The sequence below is a fragment of the Dipodomys merriami genome, unplaced genomic scaffold (assembly GCF_024711535.1).
Source record: "Dipodomys merriami isolate MVZ:Mamm:240054 unplaced genomic scaffold, mDipMer1.0.p SCAF_8, whole genome shotgun sequence".
In the NCBI taxonomy this organism is placed as follows: Eukaryota; Metazoa; Chordata; class Mammalia; order Rodentia; family Heteromyidae; genus Dipodomys; species Dipodomys merriami.
This window is the reverse complement of record NW_027206401.1, coordinates 25,894,307-25,917,667: the sequence shown is the minus strand read 5'-3', so window position 1 is coordinate 25,917,667 and position 23,361 is coordinate 25,894,307. Positions and strand designations below refer to the sequence as shown.

The window sequence follows — 23,361 nt, the reverse complement described above, 5'->3', positions numbered from 1 at the left end:
TGTGACAGACTGTGCAGAAAGAAAGGAAATAAAACAGGTTCCACCCCTGCTCCCACTGAGCTTCTAACAGCTAATGACTCAGTCCATAGCCACAAGAAGGATTTCATCAGATCAATCAGATCTTTATTGTGTCTTAACCCACATGCTTTCATCTTTTCAGCAGACTCTTCTGAATTTTTTAAAAATAAAATGTTTCTTTTTAGAGAAGCTTAAGGTTCAAAGCAAAATTGAGCCCAAAGTACAAACTTGAATACCTCCTCCCCTTCCACCTCCAGACTGGTATATTTAATCAGTGAAGTGACAGCACCTAGAAATCCCCAGGTGACTATCCCAGTAGTTCATTCTCCATGTTTGAATCTTCTGTACAAGTTGATGATGACATGAATCCACCATTATAGGCTCCTACAGAATAGATTCACTGCCCTGGAAATCTTCTTATTCGTCCCTCTTCCCTAAGCCCTTGAAACTGCTCATCTTTTCACTGTGTCTACAGTACAGTCTTTGCCAGGATTCCAAGCAGTTGAAATTATATAATTTGCAGATTTTTTTTTCATATTGGCTTCTTTTGCTTCATAATGTGCACATAAGCTTTCTCTATTTATTTATTCATTCATTCATTCATTCATTCATTCATTCATTGCCAATCCTGGGGCTTGAACTCAGGCATTGTCCCTTAGCCTCTTGGTGCTCAAGTACTGGACCACTTGAGCCACAGTGCCACTTCTAGCTTTCTCTGAGTAGTTTATTGGAAATAAGAGTCTCACAGACTTTGCTGCCCAGGCTGGCTTTGAACTACAATCCTCAGATCTCAGCCTCCTGAGTTGCTATGATTACAGGTGTAGCCACCAGCACCAAGCTCTTCTGTTTGAGCTGGATTTGAACCACGATCCTCAGATCTCAGCCTCTTACACAAGAGTGTACACAGTAAAAGTATAGGTGTGTACCACCAGTGTCCAGCTATGCATTTTTTATTCATTTAGTTTGCTGTAGTTTTTGATAAATTGTAGGTTAGAAACTACCAAGATGTCTTTTTAATTGGCCTACCATCTTGTATTTCTACAGCCATAAATAAGAGCAGCTCATTCACTTTTTCCCTAGCTTTTGCTGCCCATAGTTTGCAGTTAGTGTTTCTGGTATCTCATCCTGTTTTAATGTGCAGTCCTTTAATGACATGGTGCTGAGCATCTTTTCAGACTATGCATTTGCCATCTGGGCTTTGTCTTTGGGAAAGCTTTCTCTATTTTTTAATTGGATTGTTTGTTTTCTTACTGTTCAGTTTTAAAGTTTTTGTACATTTTGTTTAAGTTTTTGTCAGAAATGTCTCTGCAAACACTTTCTTTTACTTCTTTGCCAATTCTTTCAGTCTCTTAAGAACCTTCTCCTCTAATGAAGTCTAGATTATCACTTATTTCTCTCAAGGTCATAGTACATTTGGTACTATGATTCAAGGCATTAACCCATGATCATTTAGATTTTTCTCCTTTGTTTTCTTCTAGGAGCTCTGCTATTTCCATTTTATATTTGGGTCTATAATTCATTAGTAATTAATTCTAACATTTGTTAAACCTTTTAGTTTTTTAGTAATTTTAGATTTGCAGAAAAGTTCTTCCTACACTCCCTATTTACTCCAGGTGCAATTTCCTCTATTTTTAACCTCTCACATTAGTGTGCTATGTCTGACACATGATTATTAAGTAAAGACTTGATTCATGTTTCCTCAGTTTCAATGAAAGTTCCTATTCTATTTCAACCAAGGTACCAGGCTTTTTTCAGTCATCATGGCTTCTTAGATTTCTCTGAATGATGACAGTTTCTCAGACCCATTCTTGATGACTTTGACAATTGTGACAAGTTGATATGTTTTGTAAGCTGTCCCTCCATTGGAGTTTGGCTCATGTTTTTCTCTTGATTAGAATAAAGTCACAAGGTTTTGTGAGAATGACCTCCATTTTGACTATACTATGTCAAGAATCCATGTGGCCAGTATATCTTATTGCTGCTGCTGTTAACCTTGACTGCCTACCTGCCAGATTTTTCTCACTTTAAAATTTCTCTTTTACTCTCTCTTTATTCTATCTACCCATTCTTTGGAGTCTGTAATCTTAAAGCCTAGAAATGACAATACTGAAAGCAAAAATCTTAATCCTTCAAGGTGAGAGGGAAATGAAAATACTAATTAACTTTGCCTCTAGTACATTTATAGCTAAAAATATAGCTGACTTGAAGATCATAAATATTCAATATAACAAGTTGTCTCTTTCCTTGTGATCAAAGTATGTGGTAATCAAAAGACAAGTTGATCACAACCAAAGGACTAGATGTCTTAATAGCCAATAACCAATTAGGTTAATATGCCAAATGCCATTATGGACAATCTTATAACTGGGATGTAGGGCAAGTTCAAGGACCACAAATTCCTGTTGTTCATGATATGAGGGTACACATCCTTACAATAGGACTGCATACTGAAATTATCTGGTACTAGATTGTGGGCCCACAATTTGGCCTAGGTACAAGATGAGGACCGAGGTTTTTTTTGTTGTTGTTTGTTTTTTAATTTATTCATTTTGGTTGTCACTGAACTCTTGTTTATATATTTTTAATCATAAAAATACTGTACAGAGGGGTTACAGTTACACAAATAGGATAATGAGTACATTTCCTCTCAAGCATTGTAGCCTCCTCCTTTGTTTTTCCCCTACCATCCCTTCCCTGCCTACCTGCCCAACTCCTTCCCTCCCCTGAAATTGTAAAGTTCATTTTCAACAGAGTGTCTTGTGCATCTCATTGTTACAATGGGTCAACCTGTATCCTTATTTAAGCATTTTGTTAAATCCCTTCCCCTCCTCAAATTATAAAAATGTATATACAAGACGCAGGACATCGGAATCAAATACAGTGAAAACGGGTTATTCTATGGGGGAAGAACATACAAAAGAAGCAAAAGAATCATATAGTGCATTATAAGTACATTAAAAAACAATACCAAGAAAGAAAAAACCACTGTGTCCCTGTCTTGGGATTCATTTTGCTTAACATCATCTTATATAGTCATATGTACATAGCTTTTGACCTTTTCTGCTTGTCCTAGACATGCACTAGTTGTTGCAAATAAGGGAAACTGTGGGACCTATGTTTCTTTGGGTCTGGCTTACTTCACTTAATATAATTTTTTCCAAGTCTTTCCATTTTCTAACAAATGGGGCGATGTCATTCTTTCTAATGTAGGCATAGAATTCCACTATATGTATGTATGTGTGTGTGTGTGTGTGTGTGTGTGTGTGTGTGTGTGTGTGTGTGTAACATTTTCTTGATCAATTCATCTATTGAGGGGCATCTGGTTCCATATCTTAGCTATGCTAAATAATGCTGTGATAAACATGGTTGTATTAGTAGCTTTGGTATGATCTTGTTTGCGATCATTTGGGTAAATGCCCAAAAGAGGGCTTTCTGGGTCATAGGGGAGCTCTATGTGGAGTCTTTTGAGGAAACTCCATACTGCTTTCCAAGTATTGAACAGGTTTACACTCTCACCAACAATGCAGTAGGGTTCCCTTTTGGCCACATCCCCTCCAGCATCTGTTGTTATTAGTGCTTGATTATAGCCATTCTAACTGGGGTGAGGTGGAATCTCAATGTTGTTTTGATTTGCATTTCTTTTGTGGCTAGAGAAGTTGAATATTTCTTCATGTGTCACTAAACTCTTTGGCTCAAGGCTAGCACCCTACCACTTTGAGCCACAGCTCCACTTCTGGTTTTCTGGTGGTTGATTAGAGATAAGAATTTCAGGGACTTACCTGCCTGGGATGACATTGAACTAAGATCCTCAGATCTCAGCCTCCTGAGAAACTGGGAATACAGGCCTGAGCCACCAGCACTTGGCCAACAGCACAAGGAGTTTTAAGAGCTGCCTAGATGATTCTGATGCCAGCCAAAACATCAGAACATCAATATACAGTAACCACCCCCCAGTGACTTCACTGCTAAGAGCTCCTTTCTAAAGTAAAGCCATTTTCCCATGAATTGTTAGGATGATCCTTCTTTTTTCTACTTTGTATTCTCTCACCAGTTACTTCAAGACATTCTTTCAGTTTGTTAAAGTGGCAAGTTTCATTCTGCATAGTGGGCATAGGGGCGAGCTGTGCCTTCCCTTCATATATGTTAAGATTTTGTGCTTTTGGTTTTTCACAGAGAAATCCACCTCCCAAATGGTTCTAGGTAAAAAAAAATAACATTCCTGAAGAGATATTTAGTATTCTTTTTTTATTCTGCAAATATTTAAAAAGAAATATTATATAATCATGGTATCTTTTTCAATGTATTCATTTATTGCTATTTTATCTTCCCATCTGGAATATAGGCTCCTTGAGAATGAAAATCATATTTTACACATTTAGAGTACCCAGCTGTAAGGAAATATTGAGATTTTTATGAAAAGTCTACATGCCTCTAAAGCTACTATTCTTAGCTATTCGGTAGCCTTCTACCAAAACTATATTTACAAGCTAACCAATGATCAAGTAGTTGCTGAATCCAGTGAATACCACATTATTTTATTTGACTTCTCTACAACAATTGCCTATTTTGATACTTCCTGACATACTCTTCCCGCTGTTTTATTCTTAAATCTCTGGTCCTTCATTCACAGGATCTGCCTCTGCCTATTCTTTCAATAGTGTTCCTTGGAATCTACTATTGTCTACATCTCCTCCATTCCACATATAAACTAATTTTTCACTAATTTATATTTTGAAGGTAAACTTCATTCTTCTGCTTCAGTTCCTTATACCTAATTACCAAATGGCTATCCAAACCCAACTCATAATTTCATTTGAAATTATATCATGGCTTTCCACTGGGTTCAAAATGTCGCATAAGGCTTTTTTATCATAGTCTGAACTTCCCTCCTTCATCTCTTACCTCTACTCATGGTGTGGGCATCTACATCCCTGGGTATTGAGCGTGTAGATCAGAAAATTCTCCTCAATTCCTCTTTCTTCCTCATGGTCCTCCTACTTATCCACTTGTTACCAATGTCACCAAACCTTGACTTTGGCATATAATTTTCATCTCACTAGCCTACCTCCTCCAATCTCATAATCCTTAGTTTGATATTTCTAGGTTATTAGTCTCTGCTTTCACTCTTGCTCTTTCCATCTGCTCTACTGGACATCAAGAATGATGCTATTTGAGATGTGAATAAGTCACCACAGTGCTTAAACTCTTTCCCTGATTTACAAGGTCCAGAACCCTACCCTGACCCCACATCTCTCACTATTCTTGTCTCTTACCATCTGCCCTGCAGTCAAATATCCACCCCTACCATGGAGACTTGAAGGTAAATATCCTTTCCTCTACATCTTAAATTCTCTTAACTCCAGTTTACTTTCAAATGTCAATGCTAAAAGCAGTGTGACAATAGAGTTGGCTGAGATTCTTCCTGATATAATCTTACACCATGGTGTTTTTTCTCAGGCTTGTAATTATAAATTAATTCACATGATCATTTACAATTAACTCTCTACCTCCACCAGACTATACGCTCCAAAAGGCAGGAAACTGTTCTTGTTCATTGTTGTTGTCAGGTTTTGCTTTTGTTTTCTTTCTTCTTTTTTTGCTTCTCTTTTTGCTTGCCATGGTACTACCAAAACCATATATCTAGTAAGTGTTTAGTCAGTATTTGTTTAATGCGTTAATATTAATTAATTGAATAAATAGCATTGGAACAACCAAGTGAAAAGCAACCAAGTCCAAAATAAGCATTTTTAAATATCTTTAAATGCATCAAATAAAGCCTATATTTATAATTAATTAATTTGGATAACATCCTTTTGTGTGAAAAATGTAACTCAAATATATATTTTATAAGAGAATGATATATAACTGGTGGAATATCTAGATTTAGTTTTGTTTATCTTTTGTCTAGTGAAAACTCACATTTAATGATGATAAAGGATATTAAAATAGCAAAACTCCTTAAACAATCTAATTGAGGCAGTGTTATATATTTACAATGTTTTGTTTATAATGTTTAAAGGTGTAAGTACCTAATGTTGTTTATTTCTACTCTTAAATTTTGAGAGAGAAAACAACTATATGCATATGATTTATATACATTATCTATAGTAAATCATATGTATTTGATTTGGAACTCTTAAAAGTGAAATACCTGAAATACCTAAGGAAGATATTCCACTTGAAAGTGGCTCCTCTCCTTCTCCCACAAGATCCAGTGGTTGCTTCCTGCCTCTTCCTGTGCTGATGCTCCAATAGTTTGTTAGAGGAATGCCACATTGCCACTTATATACAAGATATTCAGTGTTTCAAGATGACCCTTGAGAGTATCATATAAATGATTAGATCTGAAATTTAACTTTAGCAAGAAGCCATATGAGGCTGCATATGTGAAAGTAGATAGCATTTAAGCAATGTTGTCTATTCAATAGTTAGATTTGCTCCATTAGATTATAGTTTACCATAAAGAAGGCAGAAAATGAAAAATATTAGTCGTACGCAGCCAAGAAAGAGATGTGCCAGTTTTAAGATGCACAGTGAGAACTATTTGAGCTAAAGGAGGAAGTCACAGTTGCATTGTTCAGAGGTAAGTGAATGTGTGCCTAATGGTAATACATAAATACTCAAAATAAGAATGAGGAAAAAAATAAATGAAAGACCTAGGTGAGTAAATTTAAATCAAAGGCAGGAGAGATACATATGTACAAGGAACAGTGTAAAGAAACATTTCTAAAGAACCACTGAGATTACAGTATAGGAAGGGGGATATAAAACAAAGAAAACCAAAGCTCAAGAATGAAAGGAAGATTATATAATGTGCTAGGATAAACAAGAAGATATTTGTCAGATTCTCAGAGGACAAGATAATAGTGAAAATGAAGGAATATGATTAAGAAATAGAGATAGTAATTTAATAAAACACAGTAAGAACAAAACTGGATGTCACAGATATCTCCTATGAGGTAGTATTTAGCATTCACCTGTAATATTGTCAACAACCTGTCCTGTTGAACCTGAGTTTTTTGGTTAATTTCACTTTTATGATTATTCCACAATCACTCATGATTGCCCACAGAATTTTCCTTGATGACTTCTTTCCTGGTCTTTTTATAATTTTTTTTAACATACAATCTTTAAAAAAAAAAAGGTGATATTCAGACATCAACTTTGTGTTACCTTATTTCAGAAGACATTATTGAACTTCTTCAACAATATCAGTAGCATGACAGAGTATGAAGCATGGGCTACTTTTGAACCTCAATCCATTTAACTGAAAGACATTTGGAAAAAACAAACAAACAACAACCACCCTTTAACTCCAATAATTTCCCATCCCAGATGCTCATCTTTTTCATGTGTTTTTCTATCTTTCTGGGTGTCAGCCAATTAAAAATAGGGCTTGACAGATAATATGTAAAATAGTAGTATGACAATAAACTTTTGCTCCCACCCCCCTAAGTGGGAACTCAGGTAAGTCATTTAACCTCTTCTACTTTCCACTTCCACCGGTATAAAAAGCAGGGCTCATGCTCTCCACATCTCTTTAAATATGGGAAGAGCAATGAGGACCCAAGAGAGTATACCCTTCAGAATATGCACATAAATCCAGGGGATGGCTGAGATGAACTGGGCAGCCTGTCATTCAGAGTGCTAATCCACATAAGTGAATGCTTTCCGTGCCAGGAAAATGTCTCCTTTTCGTTCTTCCTCTGTAATCCCTCTGCTGGCTTTGAAGACTCTGCCACCCACTACCTCTACCTCTGCCCTAGTCAGCCTGAAGCTTTGTGTAATCAGAGCCGGTGCTTTGAATTACCATGAGGCCGGTGGTAGAACTCGCTGCGGTGATGATTGGAAGTCTTCAGGCTTGGCTCTCCTCCCAAACACTCAGCTGCAGCTCTTGAGCAGCGGTTTTGTGTGAAGCTCTGAGAAATGCCTAGGAAAATGCTAAAACCACATTTGCTGGCAAGCAGAGCACTGGGCATATGGTCAGTTTGAATACCATTGGGAATCCTCCGACAGTCTTCAGAACGTCGATGGGATGGAAGTTGGTCTGATGCTCATTATGCCAGCCAATCACCCACCATCTTTCACCCCTTACAAGTTGGCAGGCACTGTGCCTGTTATATTTTTGGAATACAAAGAGTTAGGACCAAATTCTAGTTTACAAGGATAGAGATTAGAGAGATATGGTAACACACCTAACAAAGTACTCATTTTAGTCATAAATGATAGTTAAAAAAATTAAGAAGGAAGAGCAAATGCCTATCTTAATAGGCAGGTTTGGCTGTAGAAAAGATAGGGTTGAGATGGAAAGTTTGGTTTATTTTTGAATAAGAGAAGTCAAAAATCCATAATATAAACAAAACAGATAGACAAAAGATGGTAATGAGATTGGTAAGATTCATTAGGAAAATTGTTTCTTTAACAGCTGTTTACCTACATTCTAAGAATAGTAATTTAGGCATCATACTAGCACATACAGATATAAAGAGATAAGCAAAACAAACAAACATTTGCTCTCTAAGAGCTTTTCTTTTATTCGGGAAGGTAGTCCAAAAAATAGGTCAAAATTAAATAAGAACTCTGAAATGCATAATGCTAAGGAGGATTCTAGTTTGAAGGCATTCTGGGCAGGATAGTCAGTAGACTCTTACCTTTAATTAATTATGAAAAAGCTGGAAATGAAGTGTGAGGCAAGAGATAGACTGATAGCCTTGAGCAGAAAAGCTTAAGGACAGCACCTAGGCTACACAAATACAAGCCCCAGGACTGACCCTGGTGTGCGCTCTCTCCCTCTCCCTCTCTCTCTCCCTCTCTCTCTCTCTCTCCCTCCCTCCCTCTCTCTCTCTCCCTCTCTCTCTCTCTCTCTCTCTCTCTCTCTCTCTCTCTCTCTCTCTCTCTCTCTCTCTCTCTCTCTCTCTCTCTCTCTCTCTCTCTCTCTCTCTCTCTCTCACACACACACACACACACACACACACACTTAAAAAAAACAGAAACTGGGGGCTGGGAAGGTGGCTCAGTGGTAGAGCGCTTGCCTTGCATGCCTGAGGCCCTGGGTTCGATTCCTCAGCACCACATAAGAAAAAAGAAAAAAGCCGGAAGTGGCGCTGTGGCTCAAGTGGTAGAGCGCTAGTCTTGAGCTGAAGAGCTGAGGGACAGCACCCAGGCCCAGAGTTTAGGCCCCACAACCGGACCCAAAAAAAAAAAAAAAAAAAACAGAAACTGTCAAACAAGTTGATGTTAGGCGAAATGAATCCCAAGATAAGGGTTCAAATGTTTTTTTTCTTTCTTGCAATTGTTTCCAACATATTTATAAGATGATTTCTTTGTTGCTTTGTATGTCCCTCACCAGAGTATAACCCCTGCTTTCACTGCATTTGATGTTGATATAATTTGTGGAGGAGAAGGGAAAAAACAAACTGTTTAAATAGGGTTACAGATGGACCCATTACAACAATGAAATGTACAAGATGTTATGTTGAAAAACGAACTTTACAACTTTGGCGAATAGGGGTTGGAGGGGTGGGAGAGTAGTAGGGGGTTGTGGGGGTGGACGTGGAGAGGGGAAGGGATGGTATGGGGAAACAAAAGAGGAGGCAACAATGCTTGGTAAGAAATGTACTCACTATCTTGCCCATGTAATTGTAACCCCTCTGAATGGTATTTTCACACACGTGCAAAAAAAAACTTCATTCTTACAACACAGTATGTGAGATTCTTGACATCTTATAAATTTCATAATTGAATAGAATGTTAATGACAGTATTTATACATTACTGTATAAATACAGTAGGCTAGTAGAAGAAAAATGAATATGCTCTTGATCATGCAAAATATCAAAGACAACATATTGATATACATTTATATTTTTAAATAGATATTCTGAATTGTTAATAAGAATTTGCGAAGTTGATAGTCCGAATATTTTTGTAAGTTATGATGATTTGGTAATATATAAGATATTGAAAAAGCAAACATATAAACATTAAGTTGCATAAAGAAAAAATGTGCCTTTTGTGTATTGTGAGAAAGAATAGTGTTGTAAGCTATTGATTTTTTTTAATTTTAATTTTTATTTTTTGTAAACATACTGTACAGAGGGGTTACAATTACATGGGCAAGATAATGAGTACATTTCTTATCAAGCATTTCAGCCTCCTCCTTTGTTTACCCTTCACATCCCTTCCCAGCCTCCCCCACACACACACCCACCCAACCCTCCCCCCCTACCCCCACCCCCCTGCACCTAAGTTGTAAAGTTCGTTTTCGACATGATAACTTGTACTTCTCATTGTTGCAACAGGTCCACCTGTATCCTTAAACAACTTGTTTTTCCCCATCTCCTCCACAAATTATACCGACATCAAATATAGTGAAAGCAGGGGTTATACTGTGGGGGAGGGACATACAAAGCAACAAAGAAATAATCTTATAAATGCATTAGAAACAAATGCATGAAAGAAAAAAAACATTTAAATACATATCTAAGGGTTCATTTTCCTAACATCACCTTATCTGACCTTTTCTGCTTGACTCATACATATACTAGATATTGCAAATAAGGGAAACCATGGGACCTATGTTTCTTTGGGCTTGGCTTACTTCACTTAATATAATTTTTTCAAGTCTTTCCATTTCCTAACAAATGGGGAAATGTCATTCTTTCTGATGGAGGCATAGAATTCCATTGTGTATATATACCACATTTTCTTGATGCATTCACCTACTGAGGGGCATCTGGGTTGGTTCCATATCTTCGCTATGGTAAATAATGCTGCAATAAACATAGTTGTGCTGGTAGCTTTAGTGTGGTATTGTTTGTAAACATTTGGATAAATGCCCAAAAGTGGGAATGCTGGGTCATAGAGGAGCTCTATGTGAAGTCTTTTCAGGAACCTCCATACTGCTTTCCAAAGTGGTTGAACAAGTTTACACTCCCACCAACAATGCAGTAAAGTTCCCTTCTGTCCACGTCCCCTCCAGCATCTGTTGTTGTTAGAGTTCTTGATTTTTGCCATTCTAACTGGAGTGAGGTGGTATCTCAATGTTGTTTTGATTTGCATTTCTTTTATGGCTAGGGAGGTTCAGCATTTCTTCATGTGTCTATTGGCCATCCTTCTTTCTTCTTCAGAGAAGTTTCTCTTTAAGTCTCTAGCCCACTTATTTATTGGGCAGTTGTTTCTTTGAGGATTTGTTGTTGGGGGATTTAATTTTTTGAGTTCCAAGTATATTTTAGATATGAGACCCTTGTCTGTTGTATAGCTAGTGAAGATCTTCTCCCATTCCGTGGGCTTTCTATTGATCTTGCTAGTTATGTCCTTTGCCATGCAGAAGCTCTGCAACTTCATGCAATCCCATTTGTCCAACCTTTGTTTGATTTGTTGTGTTTCCAGGTCTCAATTAAGAAAATTTCGGCCTGAGCCAAGGAGACCTAGGGTTTCTCCTATTCCATCCTGTAATGTTTTCAGAGTGTCTGCTTTGACTCCGAGGTCTTTGATCCATTTGGAGTTGATTCTGGTGCAGAGTGATAGATAAGGATCTAGCTTTAGTTTTCTACAAGTAGTTAACCAATTTTGCCAGCACCATTTACTGAAGAGGCTGTCTTTCTTCCATTCTATTTTTTTAGCTCCCTTATCGAAGATTAGATGGCTATAGGTCTGTAGGTTCATTTCTGGGTTTTCAATTCTATTCCATTGGTCCTGAGGTCTGTTCTTATACCAGTACCAAGCTGTTTTGATTACTATGGCTTTATAGTAGAGCTTGAAATTTGGTATTGATATTCCTCCAGCAGTGTTCTTTCTGTTGAGGAGCATTTTTGCTATTCGGGGTCTTTTATTGTTCCATATGAATTTTTGGATTGCCTCTTCTATGTCCTTGAAAAATGAGGTCGGAATTTTGATAGGTATCGTGTTGAATTTGTAGATAGCCTTGGGAAGTATTGCCATTTTCACGATGTTAATCTTGCCAATCCAGGAGCATGGGAGGTTTTGCCATTTTCTAAGTTCTGTTTTGATTTCCTTTTTCAAGATTTTAAAGTTTTCATCATAGAGGTCCTTCACTTCTTTGGTTAAGTTAATTCCTAGGTATTTTATTTTTTGTGGGGTTATTACAAATGGAGTTGCTTTCCTAATTTCAGCCACACTTTTCTCATTGTTGTCATACAGAAAAGCCATTGATATTTGGAGGTTAATTTTATACCCTGCTACTTTGCCAAAGTTTTGAATCAGCTTGAGTAATTTGGGAATGGAGGCTATGGGATTCTTTAAATACAAGATCATGTCATCTGCAAAGAGGGAGAGTTTTATTTCTTCTTTCCCTATTTGGATCCCCTTTATGTTTGCATCTTGTCTTATTGCTGTAGCTAGGCATTCTAATACTAGATTGAAGAGAAGTGGAGAGAGTGGGCATCCTTGTCTTGTTCCTGAGTTAAGAGGGAATGGATTTAGTTTTTCACCATTAAGTATAATGCTGGCTGTAGGTTTGTCATATATAGCCTTTATTGTATTGAGGAATGTTCCATGGATTCCTAATTTTTCCAAAACCTTCATCATAAAGGGGTGTTGGACCTTGTCAAGTGCTTTTTCTGCATCTATTGAGATAACAATGTGGTTCTTATTCTTGCTCCTGTTGATGTGATGAATAATATTAATTAATTTGCATATATTGAACCAGCTTTGCATCCCTGAAATGAATCCTGTTTGATTGTGGTGTATGATTTTTTGGATGAATTGTTGAAGTCGATTGGCCAAAATTTTGCATCAATGATCATCAAAGAAATGAGTCTATAGTTCTCTTTCTTTGATGAGTCCCTGCCTGGTTTTGTGATGAGGATTATGATGGCTTCATAGAATGTGTTCGGTAGAGAACTTTCTCTTTCAATTTCATTGAAGAGTTGGAGGAGTATTGGTGTGAGCTCTGCTTTGAAGGCCTTGTAAAATTCCATTGTAAAACCATCTGGCCCTGGACTTTTCTTAGCTGGGAGGTCTCTTATTGCTGTTTCTATTTCAATTAAGCTATTGATTCTTAAGAAAAGGTGTTTGAGGGTTACCATATTGCAACTCTGTATGATTTTCCATGGTATGTAGAACTAAGAGTGATTGAAAAATAGTGTATGTACATAAGTGTGAGAGAGACAGACAGACAGAAAGACAGATCCATCTGAGCCTCGAATGAAAACATGTTCAGGGAACTAAGTTTAAGAAATAACTGGACATAGTTGTAATATCTCTGTAACAAAAACAAAGACTTGAGAAACCCACGAATTGCACACACAATTACTTTCAAGTTTACTCTAAAAATGGAAATAATTCCATGGCTAGAAATTAGAAGAATAAGTCCAGAACATTAAATACAGTGAGTAATAGTCCCTAAACAACTGTGTGTATTGCTGAAACTATAAACAGGAGTTAAATTTTTAATAGATTCTTCTTGTTCATACAATTGGAAATTATGTTCTGCATTTTATACAAAACCTTGAAATCGTCCATGGTAAACATCTTGCTGTCTTTCAGAAATAATAAAATGTAGTGCGTTCTCTATAGCATCTCCAGTCCTGTCCTGTGCTGCCCAGACATTTAGTTCTACTTCATATCCATCTCTATGTACAAAAATGTAAATGTTTCTGTTCATACCTACAATGTAAGTAACACTGTAGCACAAGAATATTAATATTCTGCCAATGTGAACTTCAGTCTACATTATATTGATGCAGTTTTTGATTCTCTGATTTATTATCTACAGGTATAGTACTTGTACATTTTTAGTAAAAGAGAAGTCATATTAACCTAACATATACACATGGAAAAATGAAGTTAACCTTACATCAATACATTCCAACTTGTCTTTTAAAGAAATATTGAACATCACACACACACACACACACACACACACACACACACACACACACACACACACACACACACAAACACACCATCTGTATTTGACTATGATGTACCTTAACTATGAACACATTCAGGGCATACTGCTGTATCAGATGCCATTTTCATGGTGATCAACAGTGAGTAGATGCCTTTTGGGAGGTGAAACTATTTGTATTCACAATGTATTGTATTGTATTCACAATGGTATGCTTCTGTGATTAATGACCATATTTCTGGTTATTTAATATGAGAAATTCAGCACTTCTTCTCCCTTAATGTCTCATTGGTATGTTTGAAGTGTTATAAAACAAGCATTTACTCCAGAGTAGCTAAGTACTTCCTCATCTTTGTTTCTTTAATTAATGTATTGATCTATACCGAATCTGTAGGATCAAGCTTATTGAGACAGACTGTTTGTTCCTCCCTCAAGAGATCATTACTGCACTCCACATGTTTTCAGTAAATAAAATATAGACAAAACTGTGGAGGCTGAAGATTCTATTAAAGACTTTTGGCAATTGTACCTTGACAGTATTTCAAAAATAATTATGCTTGATAACTTTTTCTGTGCCATTGCCTATAACCAAGGTTTTTAAAAGACCCAAATACAGCTCCCTGATTTCCATTTAATGGAAGAAGTAATAAAGTTTAATTGTATACTTGAGTGCAGGGCATTATTTCCAGCATATCTGATCAATAATTCATCGATTGCCTTTGGCTCAAAGTAAAATTTGAAAGAAAATGTAGCTAGTAGGAGTTTATCTAGCCATAGCCTCATCATCTCTATTAATTATGCTTTTCTTGAATTTGGATCATTAGGCTACCAAAGTGACAGCAGATGGTGAGCAAACAGGGCAGGATGCTGAGCGGACCAACTCCAGAGCAAAGTCCTTGGAAGAATTCATTAAGGAGCTTGTGCAAGATGCAGAAGGTATTAGTGAAATTACCCCGTAATCATTATTTCTCCCAACAGAGAAATAGAAGAAGGGGATACATAAAACTGCAGTTCTTCTCCTAAGAGATGACGTTTTCTAAAGTCAAGTGCTGAGTTTTGGAAAGTATTTTGGTTAAGATAGTGAAGAACTTTATCTACTGAGGATTGTCAACCTGAAATGTTAAATGAGTGATTATGAACGCAACATGGGGTCAGTGTTTGAAGAATAATTAACATATTTCAATAACTCGTGAGAAACCTATTTTTGTATTCAGAACTATCAACGTATTTCCTTCTTTTGAAAAAGTTAACTTTTATCATTCTACTTGGTATATGAAAGTAGTTCTTTAATTTCTTAAAATGTCCTTCCAAATTCTGGTTATAGGTTTTCTATACACACCTGTTTCTTGGGCTTTAGATGTACTATTTTGCCAGCAGCTCCCCAGCCAGTCCTTAGGTATCATGTTGGTTTGGTTTGGGAGGGCGTTGTTTTGTTTGTTGGTTTGTTTTTTGCCACTCATGGGGCTTGAACTCAGGGCCTGGACTCTGTCCCCCAAGCCTCTCTATGCTCAAGGCTAGGTCTTTACCATGTGAGCCATACCACTTTGACTTTTTCTGAGTATTTTTTTTGAGAGAAAAGTCTCTCAGACTTTCCTGCCCAGGCTGGCTTTGAACCACAATCCTTAGATCTCAGCCTTCTGAGTCTCTGGGATTACAAGTGTGAGCCACAGGTGCCTGGAAGGAATCAGTGCTTATCATATCACAATTGATTATTAAAGTGGAATCTTTTGGGGGCAAAAGCTTAGACTAAGAAACTCCTAATGAAAAAAGATCATACTCCACATTCTAAAAATAAGAACAGCTCTTAAATATCTAAAAGTATATATTAAATATACCTATATATTAAGAAAGCTTTAAAAGTGTTATGTTGGTTTTTGTTAAAAAGTAAAACACTGTAGTTTTCTACAAGATTGTACATTCTTGATACTTTGCTTTGTGATCTGGTCAAATAAATCAGGATGTGAGCAAAGCTTCAGGGCAGATTCTGAGTGTTTCCTTAGGCATTGATGGCTGAGAAGACAGAGAAACATATTCCCCATTGCAAGAAGCAGCGGACTTTTAATCTAAGGCCTGTTCTGAAGCAGAACATATCAGGATCTGACAAAGAAATTACTTGTGCTGGAAAAAAAATCTGTTAACTCATTGTGGTTTATTCTCTGTTAGATGAAATTGTTTTTCATTCTCTGGTCTTATTTTCAATGAACACTCACTACTCCCTCCCCCCCCCCTCAATACTCCCCTGCATTGCAAGCAAACAACAACAAATTCCACTGTAGGTAGAGCATTTTTCTCTCCCTGCTGATCTCTAATGCTGCCTGTTAGCACTCAGGAACTTTCCTTCTTATTTTTTTCTATTTGAAATCTCAAACACTATAACACTCCATGGTTCATCCTGGCAGCTCATTTTAAAATCTTTTCAATTAAGTATCCATATAGAAAAAAATAAATTCTGATGCATACTTTAGTGGACTCCAGTAGCAGAAATGCTTACTTTCTTCCTTATACGGAGCTTTCCACCTTGCAACCCACAGAGACACAAGATGCATGGCTGTTGTTTTGTTGAATGTAATTTTTATTTTCCAAATGCCTAAGGTCTTTGGTTATTATCACATAGTTTGTACATCACACAAAGCACCAATAGGGGAAATTGTAGAGAGAGCATTTTACCCAGGCTTTTCTGCTAAGTTCTCTAAAGTCTACTTGCTAGACTGAAAGAGGTATCTGTTATCTCCCAAATGGTATGCTGATTGTGTGATTTGATTATGTCTGTGTAGGAGAAGCACCTTTATCTATTTTGTGTGAAGTGCTATGTGGGTAGCTGTACCTGAAGAAAACAAAAACATTTTTCACTTTTGCAAGCAGACACTATTTAGCAGAATTAATATAAATACTAAAGTTGAATGGCAGCTTAAATTTGAATAGATCAGAGTGCACTGAATTTTCACTGAGGTATATATGACAAGTGACAAGTCTGGGAAGTTAAGAGGTGAGGAGAGAAAAGGGGGAAAGAAAGAAACAAAGATTAGGAAGGAACAGATAGGGAGAGTAAGAGAGGTCACCAGAACTGTAAGTAGGTTACACGATACACCCACACCTTTTATCCTCCTCCTCTTTTTCAGAATGACAATAATGAGGATAATCATGAATGTTTTTACACTTTTTTACCAACTGTAAATTACTGCAGAACAAGTGGATGCTTCAGCCTGACATTTGTCCATTTCAGCTTCATGTTTCGATAGATAAAATTTTCATCCCATCTTCCATTATAAGTCATGGCCTCTTTATAGATAATCAACTTCTATTCATCCAAAGTATTCTCACCTCCTTGTAATTTTATAATAGCTATTGTGCTGAGAGTCTTGCTTACATAATGAATGAGATGTACTCTATTCCATGCATTATTAGAGCTAATAGGGATCAGAGATAAAATCTCATTAATGTTTATGTCCTGACATATAATAGAACATAACTAACACTAGATGCCCATCTTACAATACTCAGGTCAGAATCCTACTTTTCATTCTTGGTAGATTTACCTATCAGAGGAAAAATTTTCAGATTTAATATGACAAAAACCTTTGCTTTTCCTGAGGAATGGATTCAGTTTGATTTTTATTATATAGATACTATAATTTTCTCAAGAACTCCTTACTTATATTCTGTCAAGAATTGCCCATAACATGACTTTGAACTAGATTTGGGACCCATAACATTGAACGTTATGGCCTGCCTTTCTGCCTGGTTTTATTTTCCCTGACTCACAGTCACTTTACTCTTCACCCCTATTTTTTTCATGTTAATTTTACCTTGTTTTAAAGATTTGTAATGATCTTAGATATTTCTTTCAAGCAACGTGGGAATATATAAGCTCAACAGATATGTTAAAATTATTTTCAGTACTGTGTAGCACATATTGAAGGTATCATGTATGCCTTTGAACAAGAGGCTAAATGACATGTCGATCTTAAGGGTTTAAAATATTATGAAACTTTCTAATCCAACACAGATAAGCAGGAAAGCAACAAACTGCCATAATCATCTCTCTGAGGTCATTTTTATTTTTCCCAATTAACTTCTCTATGTATTGTCTTAATATTTTAGTGGTGTATGTTTTCTGAAAGATGAAGCTATTTTTGCCTATCCTTTTTCTCTCTACTGCCATTCATTTGTCCTCTCTACAGTTTATGTTTGATAATCAGTTGCAAGAATGAAAATTATCTTACCACCCATAGTCCTTCCTTTCTCAATATGACCTGGGTCCAGGCTTACATTTGGCCAAATTTTGAAAAATATATTTCCTTTTGACATTTATTCAAACATGAAATCAAACAAAAACAAAAATGTGGTTTTGGCCGGTTGAAAAGTAGGATTTTTCACTGCTATTTTATTTGTACTTTTGAACTTAGGGCCTCTCCTTCATTAAGCAAGTCCCATTACTGCTGAGCCATTCTTGTTTTTTGCTTGTTCTTTTTGAGACTGTAGTATCACTTTCTGCCCTAGCCTGAACTTATCTAAGGCTTCTTGCTAGCGAGGATAGCAGCACACACCACTGTATCCAGCTCTTGTTACAGAAGAAGTCTCAAGAATGTTTTTCTGCCAATCTCGTCTCAAACTGTGACCCTTACAATCTCACTCAGCTCTCTAAGGAACACAAAACTACATATGCCCTACAAATAATGCCTTAATTACCTTTATGTTGAAACTGGTTAAAATTAATTGTACCAGTAGTTCAGCCTGTAATCCTAGCTGTTCAGGAATTTGGGATCTGAAGATCACTGTTAAACACCAGGCAGGAAAGTCCATGAGAACCTTATTTCCAATTAACCAACAGAATACTAGAAACAGAACCATTGTTCAAGAGGTAGAGCATAGCCTTGAACAATAATGCTCAGGGACAGTGCCCAGACCCTAAGTTCAAGCCCCAGGACCAGCACACACACACACACACACACACACACACACACACACACACACACACACACACACACACACACACACACACACACACACACACACCTATTGTATTGACAGTAACAAACTCAGAGTGAAAGATGAAGCTTATCTATGTCTGTAGCCATGTAGTAAGCTATAGATACCATTTTTCTTGAAACTTTAGAAGCAGAAATCTTCTATTTAACCCTTAGCATTGTTATCACATAGCCTACTATACCAAGTAGCTTTCAGATTAATCAGTCATCATCATTCTAGTGCTATATCTTACTAATACTAGGGCTAGAATTGTGGGAAGGTCCTTCTGCATAGGTGAGGGTATGACATGAGGCAGTGGGTCAAGAAAATACCACCTTGGGCTGGGAAGGTGGCTCAGTGGTATAGCGCTTGCCTTGCATGCATGAGGCTCTGGGTTCAATTCCTCAGCACCCCATAAGCAGAAAAAGCCAGAAGTGGTGCTGTGGCTCAAGTGGTAAAGCACTAGCTTTGAGCTGAAGAGCTGAGAGACAGTGCCCAGGCCCAGAGTTTAGGCCTCACAACTAACAAAAGAAAAAAAAGGAAGGAGGGAAGGAAAGAAGAAAGGAAGGAAGAAAGAAGGAAGGAAGAAAGAAAGAAAGAAAGAAAGAAAGAAAGAAAGAATGTACGCACGCACCTGGGGACAGTTTCTTTCAAAGGGCTAAGGATGACCGTATTTGTTCATTAAAATGTGATTCTAGGGCTGGGAAGTTAGCTTAGTGGTAGAATGCTTGCCTTGCATGCATGAGGCCCTGGGTTCGATTCCTCAGCACCACAAAATAAGCAGAAAAGCCAGAGTAGCACTGAGGCTCAAGTGGCAGAGCACTAGCCTTGAGCTGAAAAGCTGAGGGACAGTGCCCAGGCTCAGAGTTCAGACCCCACAACCTACAAAAAAGAAAAGTGATTCTAAAATGTCTAAAATTTCACCTTTGGCTAAGTCCTTTTGGATCTACAAAAATCCCACAGGCTTAGAGGTACATAAACAATAGAAATCTCTTTCTTATCCTTCAAGAATTTGAGAGGTCTAAAATCATGCATTGACATAGCGGGTGTCCAATAAGAATTCACCTTCTGACTCACAGATGGCCATGATTTTGCTATAACCTCAGATTGTAGAAGGGTCGGAGAGGTCACTGGATTCCCTATATAAATACTGTCTCCTTCCTGCCTTCATAATCGAATCACCTCCCAAAGCCCCACGTCTACATCCCATCATATGAGAGTTAAGTTTCACCATAAGAATTTGAGTTTACATAAAACACCATATACAGCAATGGCTACCAGAAATAGCAGAGTCATTTATGATGCAGATGTATTTTAGAAAGGGTAAGTTAGACTTTGAAAATCAATTCCTTCCACCAGGTCAGTGTTCCTCATTCTCTAGTGTGAATTGGAAGCACCTACAGAGCTTGTTAAAAATTGCTCTTCCCCCGCCCTGGAATTTTTGATTTAGTAAGTCTATGGTGGGACCTGAGAATCTGCATTTATTTAACAAGCCCCTGGCGGTGCTGCTGTTCCATGGGTAGAAGAGCACATCTCACACCCCTGGCTGTACTACTTGTACTGAATATGTGTGCCTGTTTCTGACCAGTGAAAATCTGAGAAATCTCTCTAGCAATGAATACTCAGGATCTATGATGTTTAAAGAGTACTTCAGATATGCTTTTAAGTGGCAGAAAATGTCTCTTAGGTAGTCCAGACTTCTCATTCTAGGGGTATTCATAGATCATATTATAGAAATAAGTATTCAGCAGATAAGAGTTGGAGAAACTATCTCTCTTCAGCTCACCAAATTAATGTCCCACAGAGTATACTTCAGCAAACTTTAGTCTAAACCTAAAATGGTATAACTGTGTAAACGTTTCAATTCACCAATTTTTTTAAGTTTACACTTGACACAGAATTCTTTTTCCAAATGAAATCTTGCCCAGAACACCAACCTATAAAACAGTTTCTCGGCAGAGCACACATCATTTGTAGACTACCTGAAACACCAAGAGAATGCAAAGAGCCATGCTCGAAAGCCCACTCAATGCATAATAAACCCGGACTCCTGGATGGATGATACCGCTGGAAGGCAGCTTTGAGACCTCATCTATAACCCTTGTCCCCAGATCCCTTGCTCCTTCCCTCATTCCTTTTAAAAATGAATGTGAGAAGACTGTGTGGAGAGGCAAGGCCAAGTTCATACGCCAGCATCTCACTGCTAATAGTATTTCCATGCCCAGTATTTTCTTTTATAATTCACTGAATCTGACTGTCTTGTCAGTAAGGCAGTAAGATCTTGTGTTTTCAGCTTCTGGTGTTTTCTACACATCTCATTATTTCCTTCTGACCTGAAAAAGTATTGACCCATTTCACTTGTGTCCCTTCCTTTTGCGGTTAGGAACGCAATATTTTAATGACTTGCCTTCAAACAAATCTAATACAGAGAAAGATGTCACATTTCCCTTTTTGTAGTTAGTTGTTGTAGTGACTGTCTGTTTCCCAGCAGGAAACAGTCCTGACAAATTTTGTGTCATTTGGAGCCGGTGATAAGGATCAGATGTAGAATGATAGTTTTGCCTGTGATGTTTTTGTGTACCAATATACAAAATTTGTTTTTATTTCCCCCCACCCCCACTCCCTGAAGCTGTAAATGAAAAAGCTATACAAGTAAATGAAACACTAGGAAGTCAAGACAAAGCCTGGGAGAGAAATTTGCAAGAACTTCAGAAAGAAATTGATCAGATGATGAAAGAACTCAGGAAGAAAAATCTTGATTCAAAAAAAGAAGTTGCTGAAGAAGAGTTGGTGTGAGTAGCTCTCTCTTCTCTCCTCATTTCCTAAACTGATCACTGGAGAGTATGAATAGTTGTGAAAGCATCCTTCCAACTTGTGAGCAGATGATTACTTTGTTTCTGACTTAGAGATAGTTGCTATTTATTTGTAATTTGCTTATTTAGTTATATCTCAATCTTGTTCTTTAATGAATTAAGAGCATATTTTGTCTATAGGTTTTTTAGGTTCTTTTTTTTTGGGGGGGTTCCGGTCATGGGGCCTGAACTCTGGGCCTGGGCACCGTCCCTCAGCTCTTCAGCTCAAGGCTAGCGCTCTACCACTTGAGCCACAGCGCCACTTCCAGCTTTTTTCTTTTTGCTTATGTGATACGGAGGAATGGAACCCAGGGCCTCATGCATGCAAGGCAAGCGCTCTACCACTGAGCCACCGTCCCAGCCCCTGTCTATAGGTTTTTTAAAATATCAAGTAAACTGTCCTTTCTAGTGCTGTCCTTCCTAGAGTTAAGTCAATTAACTTTCATTAGAGGGATTCCTCATGTATCAAAAAATTTTGTTTTAATAAGAATCCTTTAAATAAATGAAATTTGACTTTATTTGACCATTGTACCATATCACTTTAGGAGGTACAGCTTAGTTAAACCAAAGGAACTACCACATCATTCAGAATGAAGAAGAGTAACCAAAACTATGGCACTACAATAGCAGGGCAAAAATATAGCCTTCAATGTCTACTTTCTAGCAAGCATGTCAATATTTATTCTTTCACATTTGAAGTGATAGAGAAGATGTCTAATGGTGAAGCTGGTTTTTTATTATGTGAAGAGAACCATTAAACTCACTTCATTCAGGACATGATAAGAATGACCTGAGACCCTTAACAATTAAAAATTAATCTTAATAATAAATGTTAGAGATAAGAGGGTTTTGTTTTAATTGAAAGACTTGACCACTTTTAGACATCTGTTTCCATCTGAATTGGAAGATACTGAGTCTGCTTTTCGTGCATGTGTATGTGTGTGTGTGTGTGTTTGTGTGTAACCATTTTTTTCTGTTAGCATCTGTTTAATATCTGTTTAACACCATTTAATATCAGTAAACACTGAGGTAGTAATATGGCCATCTATGCTTTGGGTTGGTTATTCCAGAGCTGCAGAAAGCCTTCTGAAGAAAATGAACAAGCTGTTTGGTGAGCCCAGGAGAAAAAATGAAGAAATGGAGAAGGATCTCCAGGAGAAACTAGATGACTACAAGAACAAACTTGATGATGCTTGGGACCTGTTAAGAGAGGCCACAGATAAAATCAGAGAAGCTAATTACTTATCTGCTGCCAACCAAAGAAACATGAGTGCATTGGAGGTGAGTGTAGAAGCCCGCCCCCCACAGTCCTGGGCATCAGAAGTGGACTAGAAATGGCTGAATTGCCAAGGTGATACACACAAAAGTAAAAAACGACAGTCGTACCCATGCATTGGAGGCCTGTGCCTGCAATCCTAGTTACCTAGTGGCTGAGATCTGAGAATCAATCAGTTCAAAGCCAGTCTAGACAGAAAAGCTCATGAGTCTCTTAACTCCAATTAGCCAGCATAAAGCTAGAATTGGGGTTCAAGTGATAGAGCTACACCTTTGAGTGAAAAAAAAAAAAACAAGCAAGTGTGTGAGACCCTGAGTAGCAGCATGTAGTTCTGGCCCCAGTGCTGGCACACAAACAGATGAAGATGATCATCCC

General features: G+C 37.5%; 1 protein-coding gene across 1 annotated transcript in view; it reads left to right on the top strand.

The window, feature by feature from the left end:
* The window catches only part of Lama2 (laminin subunit alpha 2), a 565,166-nt gene that overhangs the window by 434,565 nt on the left and 107,240 nt on the right, over window positions 1-23,361 (top strand). Inside the window, exons 35-37 of the mRNA XM_070010715.1 lie at window positions 14,715-14,826; window positions 21,488-21,650; window positions 22,781-22,991. Coding sequence (XP_069866816.1) covers window positions 14,715-14,826; window positions 21,488-21,650; window positions 22,781-22,991 — 486 coding nt within the window. The remainder of the gene's footprint in view (window positions 1-14,714; window positions 14,827-21,487; window positions 21,651-22,780; window positions 22,992-23,361) is intronic.